The sequence below is a fragment of the Triturus cristatus genome, chromosome 8, assembly GCF_964204655.1.
Source record: "Triturus cristatus chromosome 8, aTriCri1.1, whole genome shotgun sequence".
Classification (NCBI taxonomy): domain Eukaryota; kingdom Metazoa; phylum Chordata; class Amphibia; order Caudata; family Salamandridae; genus Triturus; species Triturus cristatus.
In genome coordinates this window covers 74,291,842-74,319,061 of record NC_140591.1, presented here as the reverse complement: position 1 = coordinate 74,319,061, position 27,220 = coordinate 74,291,842, and the positions used below count along the sequence as shown (strand labels likewise).

General features: G+C 48.8%; 1 protein-coding gene across 8 annotated transcripts in view; it reads left to right on the top strand.

The window, feature by feature from the left end:
* Window positions 1–5,254, top strand: part of STXBP5L (syntaxin binding protein 5L) — a 1,956,595-nt gene extending 1,951,341 nt beyond the window's left edge. For all 8 annotated transcript variants that reach the window (XM_085621040.1, XM_085621038.1, XM_085621036.1 and 5 more), the window contains one exon: window positions 2,709–5,254. In XM_085621040.1, coding sequence (XP_085477166.1) covers window positions 2,709–2,750 — 42 coding nt within the window. In that variant the 3' untranslated portion in view covers window positions 2,751–5,254. The remainder of the gene's footprint in view (window positions 1–2,708) is intronic.
* The last annotated feature ends 21,966 nt before the right edge of the window (window positions 5,255–27,220 follow it).

Here is a 27,220-nt window from a genome sequence, read left to right as displayed (position 1 = left end):
ATCAACCGTCGCTGTTTAAATCTCTGGTTGTTCTAAGGTTCATCAAGGGCCTTACAAACATGTTTCCTCCCACTCCTTTTGTAATGCCACAGTGGGATCTTAATCTTGTTTTAACCTTTCTGATGGGGTCCCCTTTTGAGCCTCTACATAGCTGTCCTTTGAAGCTGTTGTCCTTTAAGGTGGTCTTTCTTGTAGCCATAACCTCGGCAAGGAGGGTGAGTGAGCTTCAAACTCTAAGTTCCAAACCTCCTTTTCTTACCTTACATGCTGAACGGATGGTTCTCAGGACCAGGGCTGCCTTCCTGCCAAAAGTTGTTACTCCTTTCCATTTGGGGCAGTCTATTACTCTCCCTGTTTTTTATCCTCCTCCACATCCTTCCAAAGAGGAGGAAAGACTCCATCGCCTTGACCCGAAGAGGGCTGTGAGTTTCTATCTGGACAGGACTAAAGATTTTCGTCTAGATAATCAACTCTTCATTGGCTACGTTGGTCATTCGAAGGGTAGAGCGGTGCACAAGCGCCCGCTATCGAGGTGGATCATCCTTGCCATTAAGATCTGCTACGCCCTGGCTGGTAAGACTCCTCCTGAGGGTATTCGTGCTCACTCTACTAGAGCTAAGTCTTCAACATCTGCTCTGGCCCGGGGTGTTCCTGTGGCAGATATTTGTAAAGCCGCGACTTGGGCCTCCCTCCATACTTTCGCAAAGCATTATTGCTTGGACTCTGAGATGAGGAGGGAGGGCCACTTCGCACGCTCTGTCTTGCAAGACTTTCTGGTATAGGAAGGTGGACACCCTACTCCGGGAGTGGGGACTGCTGTGGGAATCTATTCACAAGGTGAGGAATCCACTGGCAGATGTATCCATCAGAAGAACAAGTTACTTACCTTCGGTAACGCTTTTTCTGGTGGATACAGTATCTGCCTGTGGATTCCTCACTGACCCACCCGCCTCCCCGTTGTCCACCTTTGTATACCAGGTAAGGCGTCTTGATTGAGATGTTTGAAATGTTTTTATGCTTTCTTGTACACTTGTAGGAAATGCTTGTTTGTTTAGCATTCCTTTGCTTTGTATGCTATGTATATGTATTGGTATTCTGTATACTGTGTATACTTGGAGTTGTCGTTGGTTCACCTGTTCGCCTCGAAGGCTCGGAAAAAATGGGTGGAACTGACGTCATCACGCCGACGTGGGCTTCTTATGGCTCCGGTGACGTCGATCGGAGTCGCGAGCGGAGCCGATGCATTGTGACGTCGCCCACGTCGACGTGGAGTGCTGGGAAAGAAAAGTTCCGTGGAATGCTGGCGCAGGGGATATTCACAGGCAGATACTGTATCCACCAGAAAAAGCGTTACCGAAGGTAAGTAACTTGTTCTTCCATGCCAAATATTGAACCAAGTACAATGAAATTATTAAATGGGTGAAGAAGTGGATGCTGAATATTGGCCTCAGACTTTTTTTCAAAGATGTCTACAAACTGACTTCTTATTCTGCCTGCCTCACACATGTAGGTGCAGGTAGGTACATATATATTCCACAGGAGTTTCTTCAAACTGGGGTACCGGAGATCCCTTACATTTCCCAGTGGTTGTGCCTTTCAAAGTTAATTGAGCAAGAGGATTGCTCACAAGTATTTTCAGAAAACGTGCTTCCAGAATAATCATGTTTCCATTGTCAGACAGTGTCAGGTGAATCATGTGTTTCTCTCTCTCTGAATGTAGTGTGGATTGAGCGCTCTGGCCTTCATCAGTACATAACTGATGCCATCTTAGAATTTGTGTAAGCAATGTAGCCATAGTCCTCCTTGTGTTTGTCCAACCAATCCAGGATTCTAACACAAGGAGACAAAACATTCCCCAGGATCAAGTGGAGGACAGGAGATCTACTCATTTTCTATTATTTGACCAGAGGGCCATAATTACGTGATTATGGGTAAACCACTTTCTTTCCCTGTGCTTTGAAATGGACACACACGTGTTGTAAAATGTAACGCTGTATGATTTTATTTTCAATACTGTGCTATGCATATTTTCCCACCCTCTTCTTATCATATTCTGTGATCTGATGTTGAGCCGTCTCAGTAACTCATGTTAGTTGAAATCTTTCTACAATAAAAATGTTTTGTACAGTGATCTACTGCGCTTTAGATCCAGGTCTATGCTGTATCAAATACTTAATAAGTCAATCAAAGTAAATTTTTGTATACAATGAGTGTGAATTAAGCACGTTTTCAACATGATGCTACTTTCTGGGTTTTCCCAATTTCCTCATAACCATAATGGACAGTTCATGTTTACAAGTCATTTAACAAATAAGCAGCAGTTTTCTTTTTGCATGTTTGTCAAAACCTCGCATTTTTGACCGTGTCTTTTTCCATTAGGCTACAGGCAGGCCGACTCCTCAGAGTTCTTGGTTTTTAATGTGTTTAAAACCGTGTACTAGACTTAAACTTCAGCTCTTGGCCCTGTCCCACATTTCCACTTTTGAGTATTGTTTCTATCTTCTAAATCCTAATTTGTAAACAAAATGTAAATTTGATATGTCTACTAGGTCCCAAACTGTATTAACTTATTGGAGCTGTAAGACAGTGCATCTAAAGGATTCTGCTCTTTCCTTCCCCTTTGTGGAAGCCGAACGTGACAATGTTATAATAACATGGTCAGTCTTCGTTTCAGTAACCTGTCTTTTTTGTCCTTCCTTCTATTGCAGTTGATGCTGAAGTGCAAAGACAAGAAATGGTACCAGTTTTAGACTTTTGAAACAATCATACTTTCTTTGCTGGGAAACACAAATCTGCAAAACCCAGCCAGAACCCAGATGCTATCTTAGCTCACTGGTCAACCCACGAGGCAGAGCTCCGTGCGAGTGAAAATAGAGGCCAGCCAAAAGGACGGGCCTATCAATGTACAGTCCGCGTCCTTGGATAGAGCTGCAGTCAGCCTTTTTTTCTAAAAGCAACTGAACAGTCTCCTGGGCATGTAGATTTTCTGATAGTTTATGTTTAAGGCATATGGGAAGTTTTTTCTGGTTACGAAAAAAATAAAATAACCTGTACAGACTAGAATGTTAAATACACTTATAAAAAGGAAAACAAACAAATGTAAAAAAAACTCTGCATGACAAATTTGACCAAATGAAGAAAGCATGTGACAAGAAAAAAGGATTTATTTCTACACTAAATATTTAAAAACCAACAAAAAGAAAAGGCCATTCTATTTTTAAAATTTACATCACAAGCACCTAATTCATTTCTCATGGCGGCCCTCCTGAGGGTGGTCATTCCACTTGCGTTTTCTTCTTATTTGCTGCTATCATGTGTTCTCGGAGGAGCGGTACCTTCAGCACAGTGTCCTTATGATTGGTCCCCCAAAGGAAGATGCCGTTTGCAACACACCCCTAGACTGCTATGAAGTGGAAATGTAGCAGGAGAGAGGATTACACAACTGCAGCTCATATTTTGGACAGCAGAACCGCAAGGAACGGAACACAACTTGTGTTTACAGTACGAGAAAGTGTACCCTGACCCAACACAAAGTAAGAAACTATACAACCCACCTCACGTTGCCTCCCAGGAGTGCCCTCATTTTACTCATCCTGATTCCCTCACTATGATAAATTTACAGTGACTATGGTCATTTTACCAGACTAGAAATTAAACATTCCCATCTCATCTTCAACACCAGAAAATGTGAATTATTTGAAGTGGTTTCCAACAGAAAATCAGGAGTGAATTGGCACCCGTCGCCAAAAAATAGAAATAAATCCTTGTTAACCAACGATATTGAAAAAACAGCATATTAAAAGGTGCTCAGAGAAGCCCTTTTATGTCACTGGCCTTCCCTTAGTGGAATACATCACGAGAAGCCATTGAAGACGCCCAACATTTGGTAGAATTCAGCAGATGAGGCAAGCTTGAAGGTGGAGCACTCACAAGGAGGTCATTCTCTGTGGCCAGCTTCAGTGAATCACCTCCATGCAGTAAGGGAGCAAAATCATTTGTCAGTTAACAACGAGCATTCCTAAGAATGAACGTGCAGGAGAGTTCACAGCACCCTAAGCTCAGTCGATGAACCAAGAAGTAAAACCCTTGAACTGAGGCCAAATTTTGCAAACAGAAGTTCACTGACATGAATCCATGTCTATGCTGGACCACTTGAAGAATCCCAGCTGATGCCACCATTAAATCCCATGTGCAGAAAGTGAAGCTCAACTAACTTTGAACAGCTACTGTCTTCTATTGCAGTAGCTGTACTTCAGGGGGTCTGTTTTCATGTATCCCATGTCTTGCAAAAATAAGCTACACATTTGATTTCACTGTGAGACTTAAGCAGCTGCCGTTGATCTGATGCCACAACCTGCACACGAGGCTTCCAAAGCAGTCATGTTGGTAAGGGACGACGGCAGGAAGTGAAGGAAGAGATGCAACGAGTGGCAATGAAACAAGACTTGGGTGAGAGGGGTTATCAATGTGTCCATAGTGTAGGAAGATAGGACATTGTGCAAATTGTATTTTATTTGGTGTCATCTTTCTCACTGGTTACCAAGCGGTTTTTGACATGCCGCAAAACCATCAACAGTTGTCTAGTAGGATAGATGCTTCAATGCGTTAGTTCTCCATTTGGTGCTGGCAACCCAGACAGGCCTGTTAGACCGCTTGAAACATTGATAGTGAACTTTGCAATTTGTCACAGAACTTTTGCTGATTTTTAAGGAGCACACACGCCTACAAAGATGTCAAATGTAAGGGTTGGGTCACCGCCTACCCTCCGACACCTGATTTCACTATCTGGCAGTGCTCTTCATGGACATTTTTTAGGCTTGAAGATGATCAGCATTTTGGGCATTTTCAAGAGACTTGAGACTGCTTCAAAGCGCCAGACGGCGAGGTTTCGGGGTGATCTCTGAGGGAACAGGGGATCATGGGTGGGGGAGCATGGGCCAATGCAGAGATCCTCCAATAGAACTTTTAAGATGAAGTTTAAAACTGTTTATGATGCTTGTAAGCATACACATCTACTTATTGTAATAAAAATGCGAAGCATTTGTCTATAAACAAAGAGTCCTCCTGGTGGAAGCCAAGGTTTCGAATATGAGCCTCTTGAGGGGAATTCATCTGCTCCAAAACCTGTAGAGTGGTGGCTAGAGGGTACTTTTTCTTGCTATCAAACATTCCTGCGATGCTCTGCTGCCTTCCCAATGTTTTCACTTCTCCATGTTGACTCAAGGGGTGTCAGGGATTAAACAATGACCTGCTTAAGCACACAGAGTGGCTAAATTATTTTACATTTTGTGCATGACGTTTCCTTTGAATCGCTGTTATACACGGTCACTTGTAAATAATGTGTGAGAATTGTTTGACTATGAAAACGTAATGACAAAAATTCTGTGGTAAATTCAAATTAATAACAAATACAAAAACGTATTGTTTACAAACACATACCGCCATATGGGGTGCTGAACACCATTAATGTGGAGTCAACTAACAAAGCAAAGTGACGTTCCCGTGACAATAGGGGCTTGTTAATATGCCCCTTAGAGGTATGGCACATCAAATGGAAATAGAGAAGAGACTGAAGGAACATGAGGACCCATGAAAGGGAACCAATTGCCCTGGGCCACCTGCTACAAAAAGGGCAGGAGTAGGTAACTGGCAAGGTTGGCTATCTGCACAGGGCAGGCTGAGGTTTGAGGGATCTCACCAGACAAAATAGTGAAACAAATATGTTGATCAAAAAAGGCAACTTGAAAAAAGTTTTTGTTTGAGTTGTTTTGTCACACAAAAATTGGCATAATGAATAATTGGCTAAAACACACAGTTCCTGAAAACATGTTAGGGCAAGAATTTACCTCTGCAGTCTGCAGCCGGAGTCTGGCCATTTAATGCTCTTGCTCCAGTTTAAAGCAACTAATTATCATGAGGCCTTTTATTATTTTGTGTCTGCAATTCCTAATTTTCTTTTCTCTCTGAGCTGCTACAGAATACTAAATACTTAGGAACAGATTTATTAATATTTGGCACAATATAATGCAGCAAGACAAAATATAGTGCTTTATGCTTAGTCGAGGCGACAGCTTGATTTTGTGAAGCATAATCTAAGATACAGCGTCACATTTGCTAATGAATTCTCTTTTAACCACTATTTGTCACTTCTATCACTATCTGTTAGACCTGGCACCTTGGCGTGAGTTTCCCTTCCACTTTTTGATGGTGTGCCTCGATTGTTTTGCTGGTGTTGTCCGCTCAGGGCACTGCGCCACGGCTAATCCGTGCCGCAGTGCAAGTGCTCCCTAAGTAAAGTGTACCTGTAATTGATGTCCCTGATTGGTTTATTGGATTCACTGTCAGTCCCCAGTAAAGTGCACCAGGGGTGCCAGGGCTTGTGAATGCCAATGCTGCTGGTGGGCTTGCAGCGCTGGTTGCGCCACCCACAGAAAGCGGCTTTGTAAAATGTGTCTGCCTAGCAACAGTTGGACTGTTACCATGAGGCACAGGGTCAGACTGATTTGCATATGGCCATGTCTGAACTGGGGTGGTAGAGTGGGCTAAAGAACGGTGATGGATCAAACCCAGATCTGTTGACTGGGTGTGAGTGTTTGATTGGTTCTGATGCTCCGTCCATCACCACCCCCTTTTGTACCGCTTTGTTCGCCATAAGTTGGCAGGGTATGCTCAGACGTGAGTCCCTTGCTCACTTTGCCACTGGATTCAAGCAAGCCTGGCTGAAGACGGCTGAAATGCCAGAAACCGGTCCTAGGAAGCTTGTTTCCGGTCCAGGGAAGGCATGGCTTGGCAGTTCGGGCTGGACTGTTCCCATGAGGCACAGGGTCAGACTGATTTGCATATGGCCATGTCTGAACTGGGGTGGTAGAGTGGGCTAAAGAACGGTGATGGATCAAACCCAGATCTGTTGACTGGGTGTGAGTGTTTGATTGGTTCTGATGCTCCGTCCATCACCACCCCCTTTTGTACCGCTTTGTTCGCCATAAGTTGGCAGGGTATGCTCAGACGTGAGTCCCTTGCTCACTTTGCCACTGGATTCAAGCAAGCCTGGCTGAAGACGGCTGAAATGCCAGAAACCGGTCCTAGGAAGCTTGTTTCCGGTCCAGGGAAGGCATGGCTTGGCAGTTCGGGCTGGACTGTTCCCATGAGGCACAGGGTCAGACTGATTTGCATATGGCCATGTCTGAACTGGGGTGGTAGAGTGGGCTAAAGAACGGTGATGGATCAAACCCAGATCTGTTGACTGGGTGTGAGTGTTTGATTGGTTCTGCTGCTCCGTCCATCACCACCCCCTTTTGTACCGCTTTGTTCGCCATAAGTTGGCAGGGTATGCTCAGACGTGAGTCCCTTGCTCACTTTGCCACTGGATTCAAGCAAGCCTGGCTGAAGACGGCTGAAATGCCAGAAACCGGTCCTAGGAAGCTTGTTTCCGGTCCAGGGAAGGCATGGCTTGGCAGTTCGGGCTGGACTGTTCCCATGAGGCACAGGGTCAGACTGATTTGCATATGGCCATGTCTGAACTGGGGTGGTAGAGTGGGCTAAAGAACGGTGATGGATCAAACCCAGATCTGTTGACTGGGTGTGAGTGTTTGATTGGTTCTGATGCTCCGTCCATCACCACCCCCTTTTGTACCGCTTTGTTCGCCATAAGTTGGCAGGGTATGCTCAGACGTGAGTCCCTTGCTCACTTTGCCACTGGATTCAAGCAAGCCTGGCTGAAGACGGCTGAAATGCCAGAAACCGGTCCTAGGAAGCTTGTTTCCGGTCCAGGGAAGGCATGGCTTGGCAGTTCGGGCTGGACTGTTCCCATGAAGCACAGGGTCAGACTGATTTGCATATGGCCATGTCTGAACTGGGGTGGTAGAGTGGGCTAAAGAACGGTGATGGATCAAACCCAGATCTGTTGACTGGGTGTGAGTGTTTGATTGGTTCTGATGCTCCGTCCATCACCACCCCCTTTTGTACCGCTTTGTTCGCCATAAGTTGGCAGGGTATGCTCAGACGTGAGTCCCTTGCTCACTTTGCCACTGGATTCAAGCAAGCCTGGCTGAAGACGGCTGAAATGCCAGAAACCGGTCCTAGGAAGCTTGTTTCCGGTCCAGGGAAGGCATGGCTTGGCAGTTCGGGCTGGACTGTTCCCATGAGGCACAGGGTCAGACTGATTTGCATATGGCCATGTCTGAACTGGGGTGGTAGAGTGGGCTAAAGAACGGTGATGGATCAAACCCAGATCTGTTGACTGGGTGTGAGTGTTTGATTGGTTCTGATGCTCCGTCCATCACCACCCCCTTTTGTACCGCTTTGTTCGCCATAAGTTGGCAGGGTATGCTCAGACGTGAGTCCCTTGCTCACTTTGCCACTGGATTCAAGCAAGCCTGGCTGAAGACGGCTGAAATGCCAGAAACCGGTCCTAGGAAGCTTGTTTCCGGTCCAGGGAAGGCATGGCTTGGCTGTTCGGGCTGGACTGTTCCCATGAGGCACAGGGTCAGACTGATTTGCATATGGCCATGTCTGAACTGGGGTGGTAGAGTGGGCTAAAGAACGGTGATGGATCAAACCCAGATCTGTTGACTGGGTGTGAGTGTTTGATTGGTTCTGATGCTCCGTCCATCACCACCCCCTTTTGTACCGCTTTGTTCGCCATAAGTTGGCAGGGTATGCTCAGACGTGAGTCCCTTGCTCACTTTGCCACTGGATTCAAGCAAGCCTGGCTGAAGACGGCTGAAATGCCAGAAACCGGTCCTAGGAAGCTTGTTTCCGGTCCAGGGAAGGCATGGCTTGGCAGTTCGGGCTGGACTTTTCCCATGAGGCACAGGGTCAGACTGATTTGCATATGGCCATGTCTGAACTGGGGTGGTAGAGTGGGCTAAAGAACGGTGATGGATCAAACCCAGATCTGTTGACTGGGTGTGAGTGTTTGATTGGTTCTGATGCTCCGTCCATCACCACCCCCTTTTGTACCGCTTTGTTCGCCATAAGTTGGCAGGGTATGCTCAGACGTGAGTCCCTTGCTCACTTTGCCACTGGATTCAAGCAAGCCTGGCTGAAGGAGGCTGAAATGCCAGAAACCGGTCCTAGGAAGCTTGTTTCCGGTCCAGGGAAGGCATGGCTTGGCAGTTCGGGCTGGACTGTTCCCATGAGGCACAGGGTCAGACTGATTTGCATATTGCCATGTCTGAACTGGGGTGGTAGAGTGGGCTAAAGAACGGTGATGGATCAAACCCAGATCTGTTGACTGGGTGTGAGTGTTTGATTGGTTCTGATGCTCCGTCCATCACCACCCCCTTTTGTACCGCTTTGTTCGCCATAAGTTGGCAGGGTATGCTCAGACGTGAGTCCCTTGCTCACTTTGCCACTGGATTCAAGCAAGCCTGGCTGAAGACGGCTGAAATGCCAGAAACCGGTCCTAGGAAGCTTGTTTCCGGTCCAGGGAAGGCATGGCTTGGCAGTTCGGGCTGGACTGTTCCCATGAGGCACAGGGTCAGACTGATTTGCATATGGCCATGTCTGAACTGGGGTGGTAGAGTGGGCTAAAGAACGGTGATGGATCAAACCCAGATCTGTTGACTGGGTGTGAGTGGTTGATTGGTTCTGATGCTCCGTCCATCACCACCCCCTTTTGTATAGCAACAGTGAGGAGCAGGGTTGGGGAATCCCCAGAGACAGGTTGGCTGCCAGGTGGTGGGTAGAGAGGTGACACCTGGATGGGTGGGAGGAGCACACCTTGACTCTTGAATAGACCTGTGCTCTGCCACCACAAAGCCGGCGCCGCCCCCTGTGGAGCGGCTGATGTCTCTGCCCTGCTGCTGAAAGGAAAGAGCGGAGTCACCATAACAAAGTGCTCCAGAACTGGACTGAGCCAGGCCCAGGCCCCCTGGCGCTAAAGAACAAAAGAATCATGGTATAAAAGTAGGAGCATGGCTCCTAAGAAATCAGAATCCTGTTTACCACAAAGAACCTCTGCCCGACTAGAAGGAGAAGAAGACGCTGGAGGAGCTGGCCTGCTGCTTGCCTTGCTGAGAAAGGAGAGGAAGAGACTTACTGAAAAGACTTTGCTACTTTGTGCTTGAACATTCTCCAAGGGCTTGATCTGAGCTTGCCCCCTGAACTGAACCCCAGGACCAGTGGGTTCTCTGTGCTTTTGCTCGTCCTCCAATTCGAGCCGTGTGTGCATCCCGCTGGAAAGAGACTGCGCCCCTCATCGCCCCTCCTAGGGCCGTGACACTCAGAAGCTTGCCTGCCTCAAACCCGTGAGAGCCCCGCTCCGTCCAGAGCCGCTCTCTGTCCCCGGGCCAGGCCGCCTGCATCCCTGTCACCGCCTGCTACTGGAGCGCGCTGACCGCGCTATCACCCCTCCCGCCGGAAGCCGTCCGACGACTGTGATCTACGCCGGGTCATCCAGCTGCACTGACTGTGCCCTGCGACCCCGCTTCGCTATCCCTGGACATCTCAGGCCGCGCCGCCCCCGCTGTGGAGACCCTCCTGCACCGCCGTGCTAAAGGGTCGCTGGCCGCGCCTGCCTACGTGCCCACACCTGCTGATTGAGGACCCAAGAACACTTCCCAAGCTGAGAGTCGCACCGACCTGTGCCGACTCTCCACATCACGAAAGAAGTTCCAGTATCGGGCTCGGGGCCCGCAACGCCTTATTTCCCCGTTCGCAGGAGCCGATCTCTGTGAGTACTGGAACCACAAGTAACATTTGCAAGAGACTACAAGGTCTCCATTTGAAGCTACGAACAAAGAACATTTGCCTGCTTTACAACCTGGTGGCATAGCGAAAACGTTATTGGTCTTGTGATAAGTCTGCTGAGATATATATACCTATTTTTACATAAAGAAGCGTATTTTTATATATATCCAAGTCTGGTGTCCGTTTCTGGGGGGGATTGATGTATTTACTGTGTGTATGATTGTAAGTGCTTAACCAACAACGCCTGAGGAATCGGCTTGGCTGCTCACGCCACGCACCTAGAGGGTGAGCAAGGGTCATTCGCGAGGGGTTATCCTGCGCCCTGACGTGGAGGAGAGGGTTCCTGTTTGACACAAGGGCAACCTTGCGCCAACCAGAGATCCCCGACTCTAACATTGTTGGCAGCGGCTGGGATTTCGGATTTGCACTTGTAATTTGCATACAGTGAATTATTAATCACCAGATAGTGAGAGCAGACCAAATAACGCAGCCACAGGTTTTCATTTTTGGAACTTTGTTGAGACATCTGCCATTACTGCAACCATGCCTAGCTCACTCTCCGCTGGAAGAGCACTCTCTGTGATTTCTGGAATAGATGAGGTGGATTGGGAGAGACTGGAAGGCTACATGATGGAGCAATTGAAAGGCTACAGTGTAAAATTCAGAGTCCCCCATGCTGGATTCAAGAGGAAGACCCAGTACACCAAGGCGTTGAGAGCCTGGAAGGAGTCAAGAGACCCACGGAATGCGGGGGACATCGTTCCACCCGACAACCTTGAGGAGCCCAGCAGAGTCCGGTCGCCAGAGGAGCTGGCAGACAGGGCAGCAGACAGGGCGCATGCAATGGAGATGGCAAAGTTGGCAGGACAAATGGAAATGGAAAAGCAGAAGTTGGCCCTGGAGGCACAACAACGCCAAATGGATCATGATATAAGATTGAAGGAGTTGGAGCTGAAGGCGAAAAGTTTGGACACCACTCCTTCTGGTGGCAGCACTCCACCGGTGCAGGTAGAGTCCAAGGTGTACATCCCCAAAGATGTAGTGAAGGAGTATTTTAGAAAGGATGACATAGGGCAGTGGTTTAGAGCCTACGAGGTGGCCATGTCCTCACACCGGGTCCCTGAGAAAGACTGGGGAGCGGGGTTGTGGGGAAGGTTCCTTGCTGAAGGGCGGGACACACTGTTAGATTTGCCCTTAGAAGTCCAGACCTCATACCCCCATATGAAGGAAGCTTTAATGACCAGGTATGGGTTAACTCCTGAGCTATATAGACAGAGGTTCAGGGAGACTAAGAAGATCCCTGAGAGTACGTATGTGGAGTATGTAACCTTTTTCTGCAGAGCACTGGATGGTTGGGTGAAGGGTAGCCAAGTGAATGATTATCAAGGGCTGCTTGATTTAATTGCATGGGAGCACTTGTCCAGTCAATGTTTTCCTGAGCTACGCCAGCACCTGATTGATAGCAAGCTGTCCAACCAGAGGAAGCTTGCTGAGGAGGCGGACCGCTGGCTCAGTACCAGGGTCCACAAGGGTCAAGTGGGAGACTCCGCCAAAGGTGGGCAGGGTCCCCAGCAGAAGAGTGGGGGGGACAGGGGTAAACAGAAAGGGTTCCAAAAAGGCCCCCAAAGTAATCCCCAAGGGAACCAGCAGAAGGGTTCTCAGCCTCCCCCACCCCCGCAGCAGAACGGGGCCCCGACAGGTAGACCTGATCCAAAGGGGCCCTTCAATTGTTATAGGTGTGGTGACCCGGGTCACATTGCCTCTGATCCTAAGTGTCGCCTGTTTGGTAAGACCGCACCCACTGGTGCTCCACCCCGGCAAGTAGCTAGTGTTAACTTTGGGGAGGAGGTAGCAGTCCAGGAGGGTGGGGGTCCCGGGCAGATGACCCTAGTCTCGCTAGGAGACAGTGAGATGGTCCCCGAAACTTACTTGCCCTCTAACACTAAGAAATATGGGCAAGTAGTGACCATCAATGGAAAGAAGGTTGAGGCTCTTAGAGATACAGGAGCCAGCGTGACCTCGGTGAGGCAACACCTGGTGTCTCAAGAGCAGATTGTACCCAATGCCTACTGTAGGGTTGTCAATGCTGACAACATAGAGAGTCGTTGTCCAATGGCTCAAGTTCCCTTTGAGTGGGGGGAGGTCTCTGGTACTCTACAAGTCGCTGTGAGAACTGACATGCCTGTAGACTGTCTGCTAGGGAACGACCTGGAGAGCTCCCCTTGGGAAAAGGTGGAGAAGACCACGCATCTGAGGATGGTGGGTCTACCCGACTGGGCGTGCGTGACCACCCGGTCCATGGCAGCCAGTAGGGGTGTTGAGAGGGTCCTGGAGCCTGAGGGAGAGGTCCAGGAACCGGCCTTAGGGAGAAGGCGCAGGAGGCGCGGGAAACCGGCCCCCGAAGTTCCCACGGCCCAGGAGGAAGTAGACCCTGAGGGGGATGCTCTGGAGCCTACCGGGGAACAGATTGCCGAACTGGGAGACCTGCCTGAGCTGACCCATTGGCAGCAAGAAGGAGGTCCCTCCAGGGAGGAATTCTGCAGGGAGCAGAAAGAATGCCCTTCTCTCGTGGGTATGCGGCAGCAGGCTGCAGACCAGGCCAATGGTGTTCAGGCCAAAACACACTACGTGTACTGGGAGAGTGACCTCCTGTATTCCGAGCCTAAGGCTGCTGAACCTGGGTCAGCCCGTGTGCTGGTGGTACCCCAGAAGTTCAGAACCTTCCTACTGGGGCTGGCTCACGATGTGCCGTTAGCAGGACATTTGGGGATGGACAAGACCTATGACAGGCTTGTCACCCACTTTTACTGGCCCCAAATGCACAAGAATTCAGATTCCTACTGCCAAACCTGTCAGACTTGCCAGGCAAGTGGTAAGAGCGGAGGGAAGCACAAGGCTCCTCTGCAACCTTTCCCTGTGGTCGGTACGCCATTCCAACGAGTGGGTATTGATATTGTGGGGCCTCTGGACCCCAAGACAGCCCTGGGCAACAGGTTCATCCTGGTCTTGGTGGACCATGCCACCCGGTACCCTGAAGCCATCCCTCTGAGGACAGTGACGGCCTCCGTGGTGGGACGGGCACTGATGGGAATTTTCTCCCGAGTGGGATTCCCTCTAGAGGTGGTGAGCGACAGGGGGACCAATTTCATATCCACGTATATGAAATCCCTGTGGAAGGAGTGTGGGGTAACTTACAAGTTCACCACTCCTTACCACCCCCAAGGAAATGGGTTGGTTGAGAGATTCAACCGAACCCTCAAAGGCATGATCATGGGCCTGGACGGTCCAATGAGGCGTAAGTGGGACGTCCTCTTGCCATGCCTGCTCTTCGCTTACCGAGAGGTGCCACAGAAGTCTCTAGGGTTCAGCCCCTTTGAGCTACTGTATGGTCACCCGGTAAGAGGACCTCTGAGTTTGGTAAAGGAAGGCTGGGAGCAATCTCCCAGGAAACCTCCCCAGAATGTATATAGTTACATGCTGGCCTTCCGAAACCAGACTAGGCGTTTCAGGCAACTTGCTGAGGCAAATCTGGAAGCCAGCCAGGAGGAGATGAAGCGGTGGTACGACCGGAATACCACTCTGGTAGAGCTTCAACCTGGACAAAAGGTGTGGGTCTTGGCCCCAGTGGAGCCTTGTGCACTTCAGGATAAGTGGACAGGTCCATTTGAGGTTGTGGAGCGCAAAAGTCCTATCACCTACTTGGTGGACATGCGGTCTCCCAGGAACCCTTTGAGGGTCCTACATGTTAACCGCCTTAAGCCCCACTTAGAGAGGACCGAAGTGGGCATGCTGCTGGCCACTGATGATGGAATGGAAGAGGAGACCGAGCCTCTTCCTGACCTCTTAGTGGCCTCTAAGAAAGATGGGTCAGTGGATGGAGTTAACCTCTCACCCACCCTGACGCCCGAACAACAGGAAGATTGCCGCCACTTGCTGGGGCAGTTTCCCGATAGGTTCTCCCTGGTTCCTGGTGTCACAGATTGGTGCGTCCATGATGTGGACACAGGAGACAGCTTACCTGTGAAGCACAAGGCTTACAGGGTAACTGACAGGGTCAGAGCTTGCATTAAGGAGGAGGTCTCCAAAATGCTTGCGCTAGGGGTGGTTGAGTCCTCCAGCAGTCCTTGGTCCAGCCCCGTGGTCTTGGTCCCCAAAGCTTCTGCGCCGGGAGCCACACCTGAACTCCGGTTCTGTGTGGACTACAGAGGACTCAATTCAGTAACGAAGACTGACGCGCACCCCATCCCCAGAGCTGATGAGCTCATTGATCGGCTGGGGGCTGCCCGGTTCCTCAGCACGTTTGATTTAACGTCTGGGTACTGGCAGATCGCCTTGACCGATGGGGCCAAAGAGAGGTCAGCATTCTCTACTCCAGATGGGCACTTCCAGTTCCGAGTCATGCCATTTGGAATGAAGAATGCCCCTGCCACCTTTCAGAGGTTGGTCAACCAGGTACTGGTTGGGCTGGATGCGTTCAGTGCCGCCTACCTGGATGACATCGCAGTGTTCAGTGCCACCTGGCCCGAACACCTGCGCCACCTCTGGGAAGTGTTGATGGCTCTGCGCCGAGCAGGCCTCACGATCAAGGCAAGCAAGTGCCAGATCGGGCAGGGTTCCGTGGTGTACTTGGGACACCAAGTGGGGAGTGGCAAGGTGGCACCCTTGCAACCCAAAATTGAAACCATCCTGGCTTGGGAACCCCCCAAGACGCAGACCGCAGTGAGGGCCTTCCTGGGGCTCACTGGGTACTACAGGAGGTTTCTCAAGGGCTATGGAACGATTGTTGCCCCCTTGACAGAGCTGACTTCCAAGAAGCAGCCCAGGAACGTGATTTGGACTGACACCTGTCAGAAAGCTTTCGACACCCTGAAGACTGCCATGTGCACGGCGCCCGTGCTCTTGGCCCCTGACTTCTCCAAGGAATTCCTAGTGCAGACAGACGCTTCAGAGCATGGTGTAGGGGCTGTTCTCTCACAGATGACTGAGGAGGGCTGGGACCAACCCGTAGCCTTCATCAGTAGGAGGTTACTTCCACAGGAAAGTAGGTGGAGTGCAATTGAGCGAGAAGCATTTGCTGTGGTCTGGGCGCTGAAGAAGCTAAGACCCTACTTGTTTGGGTCTCACTTCCGGGTTCAGACGGACCACAGGCCCCTCAGATGGTTGATGCAAATGAGGGGTGAGAACCCGAAGCTGTTGAGGTGGTCCATCTCCCTACAGGGTATGGACTTTACGGTGGAACACCGTCCTGGTACAGATCACGCCAACGCTGACGGTCTGTCCAGGTATTTCCGCCTTAGTGACGAGGAACCCCCTGGGCAAGGGTAGTTCTCCCCACATTTCAGCTGGAGGGGACACGTGTTAGACCTGGCACCTTGGCGTGAGTTTCCCTTCCACTTTTTGATGGTGTGCCTCGATTGTTTTGCTGGTGTTGTCCGCTCAGGGCACTGCGCCACGGCTAATCCGTGCCGCAGTGCAAGTGCTCCCTAAGTAAAGTGTACCTGTAATTGATGTCCCTGATTGGTTTATTGGATTCACTGTCAGTCCCCAGTAAAGTGCACCAGGGGTGCCAGGGCTTGTGAATGCCAATGCTGCTGGTGGGCTTGCAGCGCTGGTTGCGCCACCCACAGAAAGCGGCTTTGTAAAATGTGTCTAGGGTCTGCCACCGCAGACCCTGCGTGCAGTCTGGGACTGTCGCGCTGACTGCGCAAGTGCCCCCACTTGCCAGTCCCTAAACCTTCCCTTACCTACATATTAGCCACCCCTCTGGTAGGCCCACGGGCAGGGTGCATTGTAGGCATAAGGTAGGACATGCCCTGATGTGTGGGGCATGTCTTAGTAGTGAATTACAGCCCTTTTCGTTTTTCACTATTGAAGGCTACCTGCTCTCCATAGGCCAGAATGGGCTGCTGGAGTCGCTACACGCTGTGACCCCAGTGGACTCATAGAGCATGGTAGAATGTCAAGTTTAGTATGCCTGAACTCAGAATAATAAAATACTTCTTGTAGCCAAGTTTATTTTAATATCCTGGGTTTGTAAATACTACTTTTAGAAAGTTAGTATTTACTGACCTGACCATCTCAGTCCGCCTCTGCTGTGTGTGTGTGTTCTGCCTAGCAACAGTGAGGAGCAGGGTTGGGGAATCCCCAGAGACAGGTTGGCTGCCAGGTGGTGGGTAGAGAGGTGACACCTGGATGGGTGAGAGGAGCACACCTTGACTCTTGAATAGACCTGTGCTCTGCCACCACAAAGCCGGCGCCGCCCCCTGTGGAGCGGCTGATGTCTCTGCCCTGCTGCTGAAAGGAAAGAGCAGAGTCACCATAACAAAGTGCTCCAGAACTGGACTGAGCCAGGCCCAGGCCCCCTGGCGCTAAAGAACAAAAGAATCATGGTATAAAAGTAGGAGCCTGGCTCCTAAGAAATCAGAATCCTGTTTACCACAAAGAACCTCTGCCCGACTAGAAGGAGAAGAAGACGCTGGAGGAGCTGGCCTGCTGCTTGCCTTGCTGAGAAAGGAGAGGAAGAGACTTACTGAAAAGACTTTGCTACTTTGTGCTTGAACATTCTCCAAGGGCTTGATCTGAGCTTGCCCCCTGAACTGAACCCCAGGACCAGTGGGTTCTCTGTGCTTTTGCTCATCCTCCAATTCGAGCCGTGTGTGCATCCCGCTGGAAAGAGACTGCGCCCCTCATCGCCCCTCCTAGGGCCGTGACACTCAGAAGCTTGCCTGCCTCAAACCCGTGAGAGCCCCGCTCCGTCCAGAGCCGCTCTCTGTCCCCGGGCCAGGCCGCCTGCAACCCTGTCACCGCCTGCTACTGGAGCGCGCTGACCGCGCTATCACCCCTCCCGCCGGAAGCCGTCCGACGACTGTGATCTACGCCGGGTCATCCAGCTGCACTGACTGTGCCCTGCGACCCCGCTTCGCTATCCCCGGACATCTCAGGCCGCGCCGCCCCCGCTGTGGAGACCCTCCTGCACCGCCGTGCTAAAGGGTCGCTGGCCGCGCCTGCCTACGTGCCCACACCTGCTGATTAAGGACCCAAGAACACTTCCCAAGCTGAGAGTCGCACCGACCTGTGCCGACTCTCCACATCACGAAAGAAGTTCCAGTATCGGGCTCGGGGCCCGCAACGCCTTATTTCCCCGTTCGCAGGAGCCGATCTCTGTGAGTACTGGAACCACAAGTAACATTTGCAAGAGACTACAAGGTCTCCATTAGAAGCTACGAACAAAGAACATTTGCCTGCTTTACAACCTGGTGGCATAGCGAAAACGTTATTGGTCTTGTGATAAGTCTGCTGAGATATATATACCTATTTTTACATAAAGAAGCGTATTTTTATATATATCCAAGTCTGGTGTCCGTTTCTGGGGGGGATTGATGTATTTACTGTGTGTATGATTGTAAGTGCTTAACCAACAACGCCTGAGGAATCACCTTGGCTGCTCACGCCACGCACCTAGAGGGTGAGCAAGGGTCATTCGCGAGGGGTTATCCTGCGCCCTGACGTGGAGGAGAGGGTTCCTGCTTGACACAAGGGCAACCTTGCGCCAACCAGAGATCCCCGACTCTAACACTATCCACAAGAGAGAAAATAGTAAAGAAAACCAAGTTCAAATACTCTTAACTCTCAGCATAGTTTTTCTAGCGCAGAGGTGACCTACACAAAAAAGTCAGGGCCTCATTTACAAGGCCCCTATGTCGTCAGAACTTTTATTGATGATCCGGTGGTGCACACTGCAGTGTAATATTTACAAGGCCACGTAAAGCCACCCTGCATGCCTTTTCATGGCCTTGTAGATATGGACTGAGCAACGCAGTGTAAGTCGCTGCATTGCCTCGGCCTGCGACGGGGAGGCGTGCCATGGGTGTTACGGTGGATGTTCCCAAGTTACACCCATAGCATTTGACACATTCCCAGATTTACAAGATTACCTAAACCTGAGAATGCGTCAAAAGCCTGCCTCGGCGCAGGGGAAAGGACAGGCCTGTGCTGTACCTGAAAGATACAACACAGTTCTGCCCTACCTCAAAAAATTGTAAATGAGGCCCTCAATTTGCAATGCACTGAGCACTATTGTAAATTATACGGCAGGTCACCCAGGTATAATGGATTTTAGGAGGGAGCAGAGTAAGCAAGTTGAACAGATGAGGGCGTGCCTAATAAACTGTAGATCCTTGCCCAAGCATGCAGGGGATTTATGTCTACTACCGGCAGAAAATGAGTGTGAGGTTATGTTCTTGACAGAAACGTGGCTGAAGGAAGATACCTTAGCAGCAGTGGCTTTAGCTATTCCACCTGGCTTTAAAATGTGCTGTGCGAATAGGGAGGGAGGAAAAAGAGGAGGGGGGTTGCTATAATTTTAAAGGATTCTTGAGATATAGCTTCCTCAGCACTGTTGAACATGGATGTGATTGACGGCCTTCATATTTGTATCAAGATTAACCCTACAGCCTCCTTTGCAAGGCTATTGGTGTATAGACCTCTAAATCGCCTGACAAATATACACCCGGAACTTTGCAATTATATTGCTCAGAAATCTCTATTGTTCTCTAATTTTACTGCATTAGGGGACTTCAATCTGCATGTAAACGACCCTACCTGTGCCCAGGCAATGCAGCTTGTTTCTTCTCTCGTTGGTGCTAATTTGTCTCAACATGTTAACCTTCCCACTCATAATGCTGGGCATACCCTTGATTTGGTATTCTCCAATATTTCGTCTCTGAAAATGGAAGCGCCGAGCCAGTTGGCTTGGTCTGACCATTGCCTAATTCCTTTTTCCTTTAGCTTGGCAAAACCCAGTCTGCCTGAAAGTTCTCACTACTTTTTAAAGAGAAACTGGAAGAAGCTGACAGCTGAGTTATTAGGTCCAGTTTTGCTGGCCAGCCAAACGTTATCATCTATGGATCCCAATGCAGATACTTTGGCCTTAAATAAATGGATCACCGCTGAAGTAGAGTTTACTGCTCCAGCCAGAGTCACTAAATCTATGAGAAAATCGCCCTCTGCCCCATGGTTCTCAGAGTTGCTTAGGACAATGAAAACCAGATGCAAACGCCTGGAACGACAGTGGAGGGCGGACTTAGATACTACTGCTAAAATGATACATAAGAAATGCTTGAAAGAAATGTTTACATTGATGGAGGCTAGGAGGGACCTCTTAGCTAAGTGTATTGATAACGCCGATAAACCTGGTAAGATAATTTCCAAGGTTGTCACTACCTTCCTCAAACCTTGTGAACTGATGATTGATGCCCAGCCCTTAGTGGCACTGTGTGAGAGAATTTCAGACTTTTTGATAATAACATTTGTAAGGTCTAGAATTCCTTTTCGGCAGTAGTTGAAACGGTCAAATTAGATGTGATGGAAAGGAGAGTACCTGTGCCTCTCTTTTCTGAATTTACTCCTATCTCCCAGAAGGAGGCACCGGCTGTGATCCAGGGATGCAAGCCAGGTTCGCTGGATGACCCATGCCCCCCTAAATTGTGGAAAGAGTTGACACATTCCTCCATCCATGTGTTGTCCAAAATATGGAACACCTCCCTTACCTCTGGCATTTTCCCTGACTTATGGAAGCTCCCCACTCTCCTTCCTCTTAAGAAGAAACCTAATGTTGATTTAGGGGAACTGAATAATTCTAGACCTATTTCTCTGCTGCCAGCAAAAATGCTAGAAAAGGTAGTGTTACAAAAGGGGGTGGTGATGGACGGAGCATCAGAACCAATAAAACACTCACACCCAGTCAACAGATCTGGGTTTGATCCATCACCGTTCTTTAGCCCACTCTGCCACCCCAGTTCAGACATGGCCATCTGCAAATCAGTCTGACCCTGTGCCTCATGGGAACAGTCCAGCCCGAACTGCCCAGCCATGCCTTCCCTGGACCGGAAACAAGCTTCCTAGGACCGGTTTCTGGCATTTCAGCCGTCTTCAGGCAGGCTTGCTTGAATCCAGTGGCAAAGTGAGCAAGGGACTCACGTCTGAGCATACCCTGCCAACTTATGGCGAACAAAGTGGTACAAAAGGAGGTGGTGATGAACGGAGCATCAGAACCAATCAAACACTCACACCCAGTCAGCAGATCTGGTTTTGATCCATCACGGTTCTTTAGCCCACTCTGCCACCCCAGTTCAGACATGGCCATATGCAAATCAGTCTGACCCTGTGCCTCATGGGAACAGTCCAGCCCGAACTGCCCAGCCATGCCTTCCCTGGACCGGAAACAAGCTTCCTAGGACAGGTTTCTGGCATTTCAGCCGTCTTCAGCCAGGCTTTCTTGAATCCAGTGGCAAAGTGAGCAAGGGACTCACGTCTGGGCATACCCTGCCAACTTATGGCGAACAAAGCGGTACAAAAGGGGGTGGTGATGGACGGAGCATCAGAACCAATCAAACACTCACACCCAGTCAACAGATCTGGGTTTGATCCATCACCGTTCTTTAGCCCACTCTGCCACCCCAGTTCAGACATGGCCATATGCAAATCAGTCTGACCCTGTGCCTCATGGGAACAGTCCAGCCCGAACTGCCCAGCCATGCCTTCCCTGGACCGGAAACAAGCTTCCTAGGACCGGTTTCTGGCATTTCAGCCGTCTTCAGGCAGGCTTGCTTGAATCCAGTGGCAAAGTGAGCAAGGGACTCACGTCTGAGCATACCCTGCCAACTTATGGCGAACAAAGTGGTACAAAAGGAGGTGGTGATGAACGGAGCATCAGAACCAATCAAACACTCACACCCAGTCAGCAGATCTGGTTTTGATCCATCACGGTTCTTTAGCCCACTCTGCCACCCCAGTTCAGACATGGCCATATGCAAATCAGTCTGACCCTGTGCCTCATGGGAACAGTCCAGCCCGAACTGCCCAGCCATGCCTTCCCTGGACCGGAAACAAGCTTCCTAGGACAGGTTTCTGGCATTTCAGCCGTCTTCAGCCAGGCTTTCTTGAATCCAGTGGCAAAGTGAGCAAGGGACTCACGTCTGGGCATACCCTGCCAACTTATGGCGAACAAAGCGGTACAAAAGGGGGTGGTGATGGACGGAGCATCAGAACCAATCAAACACTCACACCCAGTCAACAGATCTGGGTTTGATCCATCACCGTTCTTTAGCCCACTCTGCCACCCCAGTTCAGACATGGCCATATGCAAATCAGTTTGACCCTGTGCCTCATGGGAACAGTCCAGCCCAAACTGCCAAGCCATGCCTTCCCTGGACCGGAAACAAGCTTCCTAGGACCGGTTTCTGGCATTTCAGCCGTCTTCAGCCAGGCTTGCTTGAATCCAGTGGCAAAGTGAGCAAGGGACTCACGTCTGAGCATACCCTGCCAACTTATGGCGAACAAAGCGGTACAAAAGGGGATGGTGATGGACGGAGCATCAGAACCAATCAAACACTCACACCCAGTCAACAGATCTGGGTTTGATCCATCACCGTTCTTTAGCCCACTCTGCCACCCCAGTTCAGACATGGCCACAAGGTAGTGTAGCAACAATTGGGCAATTTTATCGATTGCCACAGCATCCTGCACGACACCCAATCTGGTTTCCGTGCTGACTTTAGCACAGAGAAGGTGTTATTAGAGGTGGCTGATTTAGTAAGGATGGAGTTGGATTCAGGGGCATCAGCTACGCTGGTGCTCCTGAAACTTTCAGCGGCATTTGACACGGTAGACTACTCAATAATGGTTCAACGTCTTTTGGACATCGGTATTGGGGGTACAGCCCTGGCTTGGCTGAAGTCATTCCTACATAAGTGTACACAAAGGGTGGCTTTACAACCATATCAGTCCGGCTGTAAGCACTAATGGTGCGGGGTGCCGCAGGGGTCGGCCCTAAGCCCGTTGTTTTTCAACATCTATCTGGCCCCATTATTCTCACTAATAGCCAACTGGGGTGTGAAGGAGATTTCCTACGCCGACCACACCCAGTTGGTATTTCCCTTTAATGATCAGTCGGAAGATTCTTTCAAGAGCTTTAAGGGCTGTCGAAAAGATATTGCCCATTGGATGAACAACAACAAACTTAAACTCAATGCCGAAAAAACGAACAAGTTGTATTTTGGTAACCAGCCCCCTGCGGCAGACCTTTGGTGGCCGGTGGAAATGGGTTCACCACCCACTCCAGTATGCCAAAAATTTGGGAGTAAAGTGGGAGGTTGACTTATCCTTCTCGGCACAAATTCAGCAGGTGACAGCTGCCTGCTTCGGCAGATTGAGAAATTTGTGAAAATGTATACATCTGCTGCCAGCGAATTGCCGTCTGGTTGTAGTCCATGCCACAGTAACTTCTTGCCTGGACTACGCAAACAGCCTCTACTTGGGCCTAGCGGCCTACCTTGTTAAGAAACTTCAATGGTCCAAAATGCGGCTGCGAGATTGGTTAGACGTGTTCCATTTCAGTAGCATATATCTCCACATGTCAAGGAACTACATTGGTTGCCGGTAGCAATAAGAATCAAATTGAAGGCCTTAACCCTAGCTTTTTGGTCAATCCATGGAACTTGTCCGAGCTACTTGAAACAATGGCTATGCACCTACAAGCAGACGCGTCCACTGAGGTCTAATTCTCAGAATCTGCTTTGCACCCCATGAGTTAGAAAAGCTCGGATGGGTGGCAGATCTTTTATGCTCGGGGCGTCCATGTTATGGAACTCCCTACTTAATGCTTTGCGCTGCAAAAACATGTCTTTTTAGCCTAAAATAATTTTGTGGGAGCCTCGGTTGTTGCGTGACTCTTGCGTGCAACCTGTTGCTATAGCGCCGTGACACCTCTATTGGAGGTAGCTGTTCGCGCTCTACAAATGGCTGTATTATTATTATTATTATTATTATTATTAATATAGACATAGTGAGCCTCATTTACAATCTTTTGATGTAGGGCGGTGCCGCAAGCCTTCCTGCTGCACTGCCCAATGCCAAAAGAGAAGGGCAGGAAAGCGCCGCATCTATCTAGATCAAAGGAACCACCGCTAAACGTCCATGAAACCAGCCAAGGGTCCAGAGGGAATGTGTGGCTCTTTTTGTACCAAAGAGATGTTGCAGATGTTTATTCACCCCTGCTTTTTGCTGGACATCTGGAGATGTGATGCTGGTAACATCAGAGGCTACCTCTGTATTACATATGGCCCTCCTGTACATGCCTGAACGGATCATTCCAGTGCAAGATCCGTTACAACAGGAACCATTGCTTAGAGTTGTGGCTCTCTGGATTTCCAAAGGTTTATTGGAAGTGTCTGCGAAACCAAAGGTGATCTTAGAGCTGGCAATTAAGACCGATATGGTGAAGGTAATCCCATTTTATAATCTCTTATCTCATGAAGAATTCAAGCATGAACTTTGAAGAAGTAACCCATGGTTAATCACAGATTAGAACCTGTACTCAAACAAAAAATGAGGTTTAAATGTTTTGCTTCATATAACAAACTTTATTTTAAAAGCGTTTAAGCCTATGTGCTGTGCATAAGAAACAATGAGCAAGCAGTAAGGCGATGCGTTAGGGGTACGCTTAGATGTCGGTTCAGCTCTGCCAGAATAAGAATAAGAAATTAGAAGGTGGGTAGCTTCAGGAAGAAGACAGGCTTTTGGAGAGTCCTCAAACATGTGCAGGTAAGAGGGGGATCATACAGAAAGAGGAAAGGAGACCCACAGTTTAGGGGTAAGATTGGACAACCTTTTACATTGGGAGGGGCCACACTGAGGGTGTGACACTAGACTAAACTAAGATGCAGAACAAAGGGCATGAGAATTAATATAGAGCTGGACAAAGGAAGTAAGCTAAGCAGGAGCCAGATATGCTTAAAGATGATCTCTAAGAAGCAGAGTTGAAGACAAAAAGAGAAAGGTAGCCAGCAAAGAGAAATACAATGGAGAGGAAGTCTACCAGTTGGGAGAGGTTAGACAGATAGACATAAAATGATTGGTAAAGAGTTATCTACAACCAAGTTGCCTCTGGGAACTGCCTGACATAAATGTTGCTTAGGAAGACTGGTTTTCATATATTTTTTTAATTTGCCAAAGGTTTTCCCTATCAGAGTGCATTCTGCATGCAGCTCCAAACATGTCTTCGACCTCCTAGGGTAAAGAATATAAATGATCTGTGGACTCCCAGGCTATGCCAGGATGACTGCACGGTCCTGCCAGGTAGGGAGAGACAGATCTGCCTTTGAAGATATTGTGGGGCAATTCTATTCTTGCATCTAAAAGACTACATAAACATTTAAAGGTGAGACCTGATGGCAGCAGGTAGCACACAAAGGACCTCAGCCCTTGCCCTGGAGACATGGAGGCCTTTTCACAAGGGTAACTGTGAAATTGCACTAATTGAAGCACTATTCAACACAGAATCAAAGGGAATCTGCAGATTCACTGGGAATCCTGAATCGGCATTCGTACAACTACTATTCGTCACAGGTGCAGATTTATTATATTCTCTGATTCACAATGCTCAGTAGAAGTAAGCATGGACAGCTGCAAGCTGTACCCGTTGGACCTTACCATGTGTACTGCTGATGGAGTCATGTCATTTTTTTAAAAGTGGAAGTGTGCTTAGTGCACATCTGGAGTTCTGCACTGGACAGAAAAACAGCCCGGTGTGCAAATGCACATTTTGTCCTCATAATTTTCCCCATGGTGAAATTCCTTTTCCTAAAACCCCAACAAGTTTGGGTGTGAAATAGGCACCTTCCCTTCCTTGAAAAGGTGTTACTTCAGCCTTTTGCTGTGTTGCAGGGATTCTGCACATACACAGAACTATGCACAGGAACCCAGGACTTCGGTGTATTGTGGTGTACCAAAACCACGCCTCAGTGCCCAGAACCCCTAGCCGGCTAGCTATAGTATCCCAATCGTTCTCCGTACTACCGTTTCTGGGTGTGCAAGGGTCACATTAAACTTTGTTGGTTTTCACAAACTTACAAGGCAAACCGCGCCTTGATCAAATCCACTCCCCTGCACCCTTGGAAAGGGATTATCACTGCAGAATTCAAGGCATTGGTGAAAAACTCCATCGTAGTGAATGGATTTATGGTTAGGTATCTTTTGGTAAAAGCATGGCAGCCAAGAGCCATGCTATTGGTGCTCACAAACCTGATTTACTTCTGCAAATGACTTTGTGAAAAAGGCCTGTAACAATAGGCAAGATATACTTATTTTTTAGGTCGCGCCTAGATTCAGCGTGCCTGCGCTGCTCTGTGAGGCATGCTGTAATCCCTCTGTGGGTTTTGAACATGTCCACCGGATTTTCATTGGTTGCCTGGTCTGCCTTTACAAATTCCATTGCTTTCTTTGGTGAATAGTGTACATTTGTCCAGCCTTGTGGATGTTTTGTTATCGCCCTGGTGACTGCCCTTGCTACATGGATCCTTTCATTAGTGGCCATATATTTTGTTTGAGTGTACTACTTTTTCTTTCTGCGCTCTCCTCGCTGCTTGCCGGCACACTGCGCTGCTTTCAGTTCACTTAATCTCTCTGTGCCTTCACCCTCCCGGCCCCCTTACAAAACTTCCCGCCCCCCTCCCCCACAACATCTCCCACCCCGTGCGGCTTGTTTGGTTAATGTTGCGCACACAAAACTCAGGTGGCTCATCTTTATTCATTTACTAGGTTGCCTCTTTGAATTTGGTATTTACAGAGATCAAATGTGGCTATTTATAGACTGGTTTCATGTTTTTAACTGACTATGCAGTCCTCAAACGCTGCTATTTATAGACTTGTTTCATGTTTTACTGACTGTGCTGCCCGTGATCTTTGTTCCTTCTTTTTAGACATTATTAGTTTTCCATGCAGTTAGCTACAAACAGTTTTTTTTAACCCCGTTCAGAAATGTCTGTTCACTGTTCAATCATTTAGCTAAAATTCACTGTTTTAAGGCCATTTTAACATGGACAGTTAATGGCGACTTACGCATATGGCTTTTAGTGTATTTTTCTTTTTCATTTGCGTTTAGATATCTTTCTCCTGCACTAATTACGTGGCATGATTTTTCATTCACACTCAAGGGGTGTTATGATGTGACCTTTTAAATTCATACAGGAAATCATGTTAGCATTTCCCGTGTTATCGCTGGTTTGAACTCTTTTTTCATTAAGTGTAGGACACACTCACACCTTATATCAACACTTCCTGTATTTCTAGAATTTTATTTCCCATTCCCCTGTGGCTATATATATTTTTTTGTACCAATCAATAATAAGCACAGCCCTCAAGGGAAGTTACTGCAGGTCACTCTGAATATTTGGAGTGAGTGCACATCGAGGGATTAGGGAAGCAACTTCTCTTCTCAGAACATAATATGTTTTGCTGTGTCCCCTCCTTAAAAAATTAAAAATAATGCTTGCTCACAGAGCGCATCCACATATATTGAAATTCTACGATATTTGCAATGGTAAATTGTTAATGTGCATGCATGGCAAAACACTTATAAGATCCGAAAGGTGAGACCTATTAGCTATGCCAATGCTTGCTTTTAAATGTAGCCTATTGAGTTTTCCATCCACGGTACTTCATAATTATTTCCCCAGCCCTTTCAACCTTT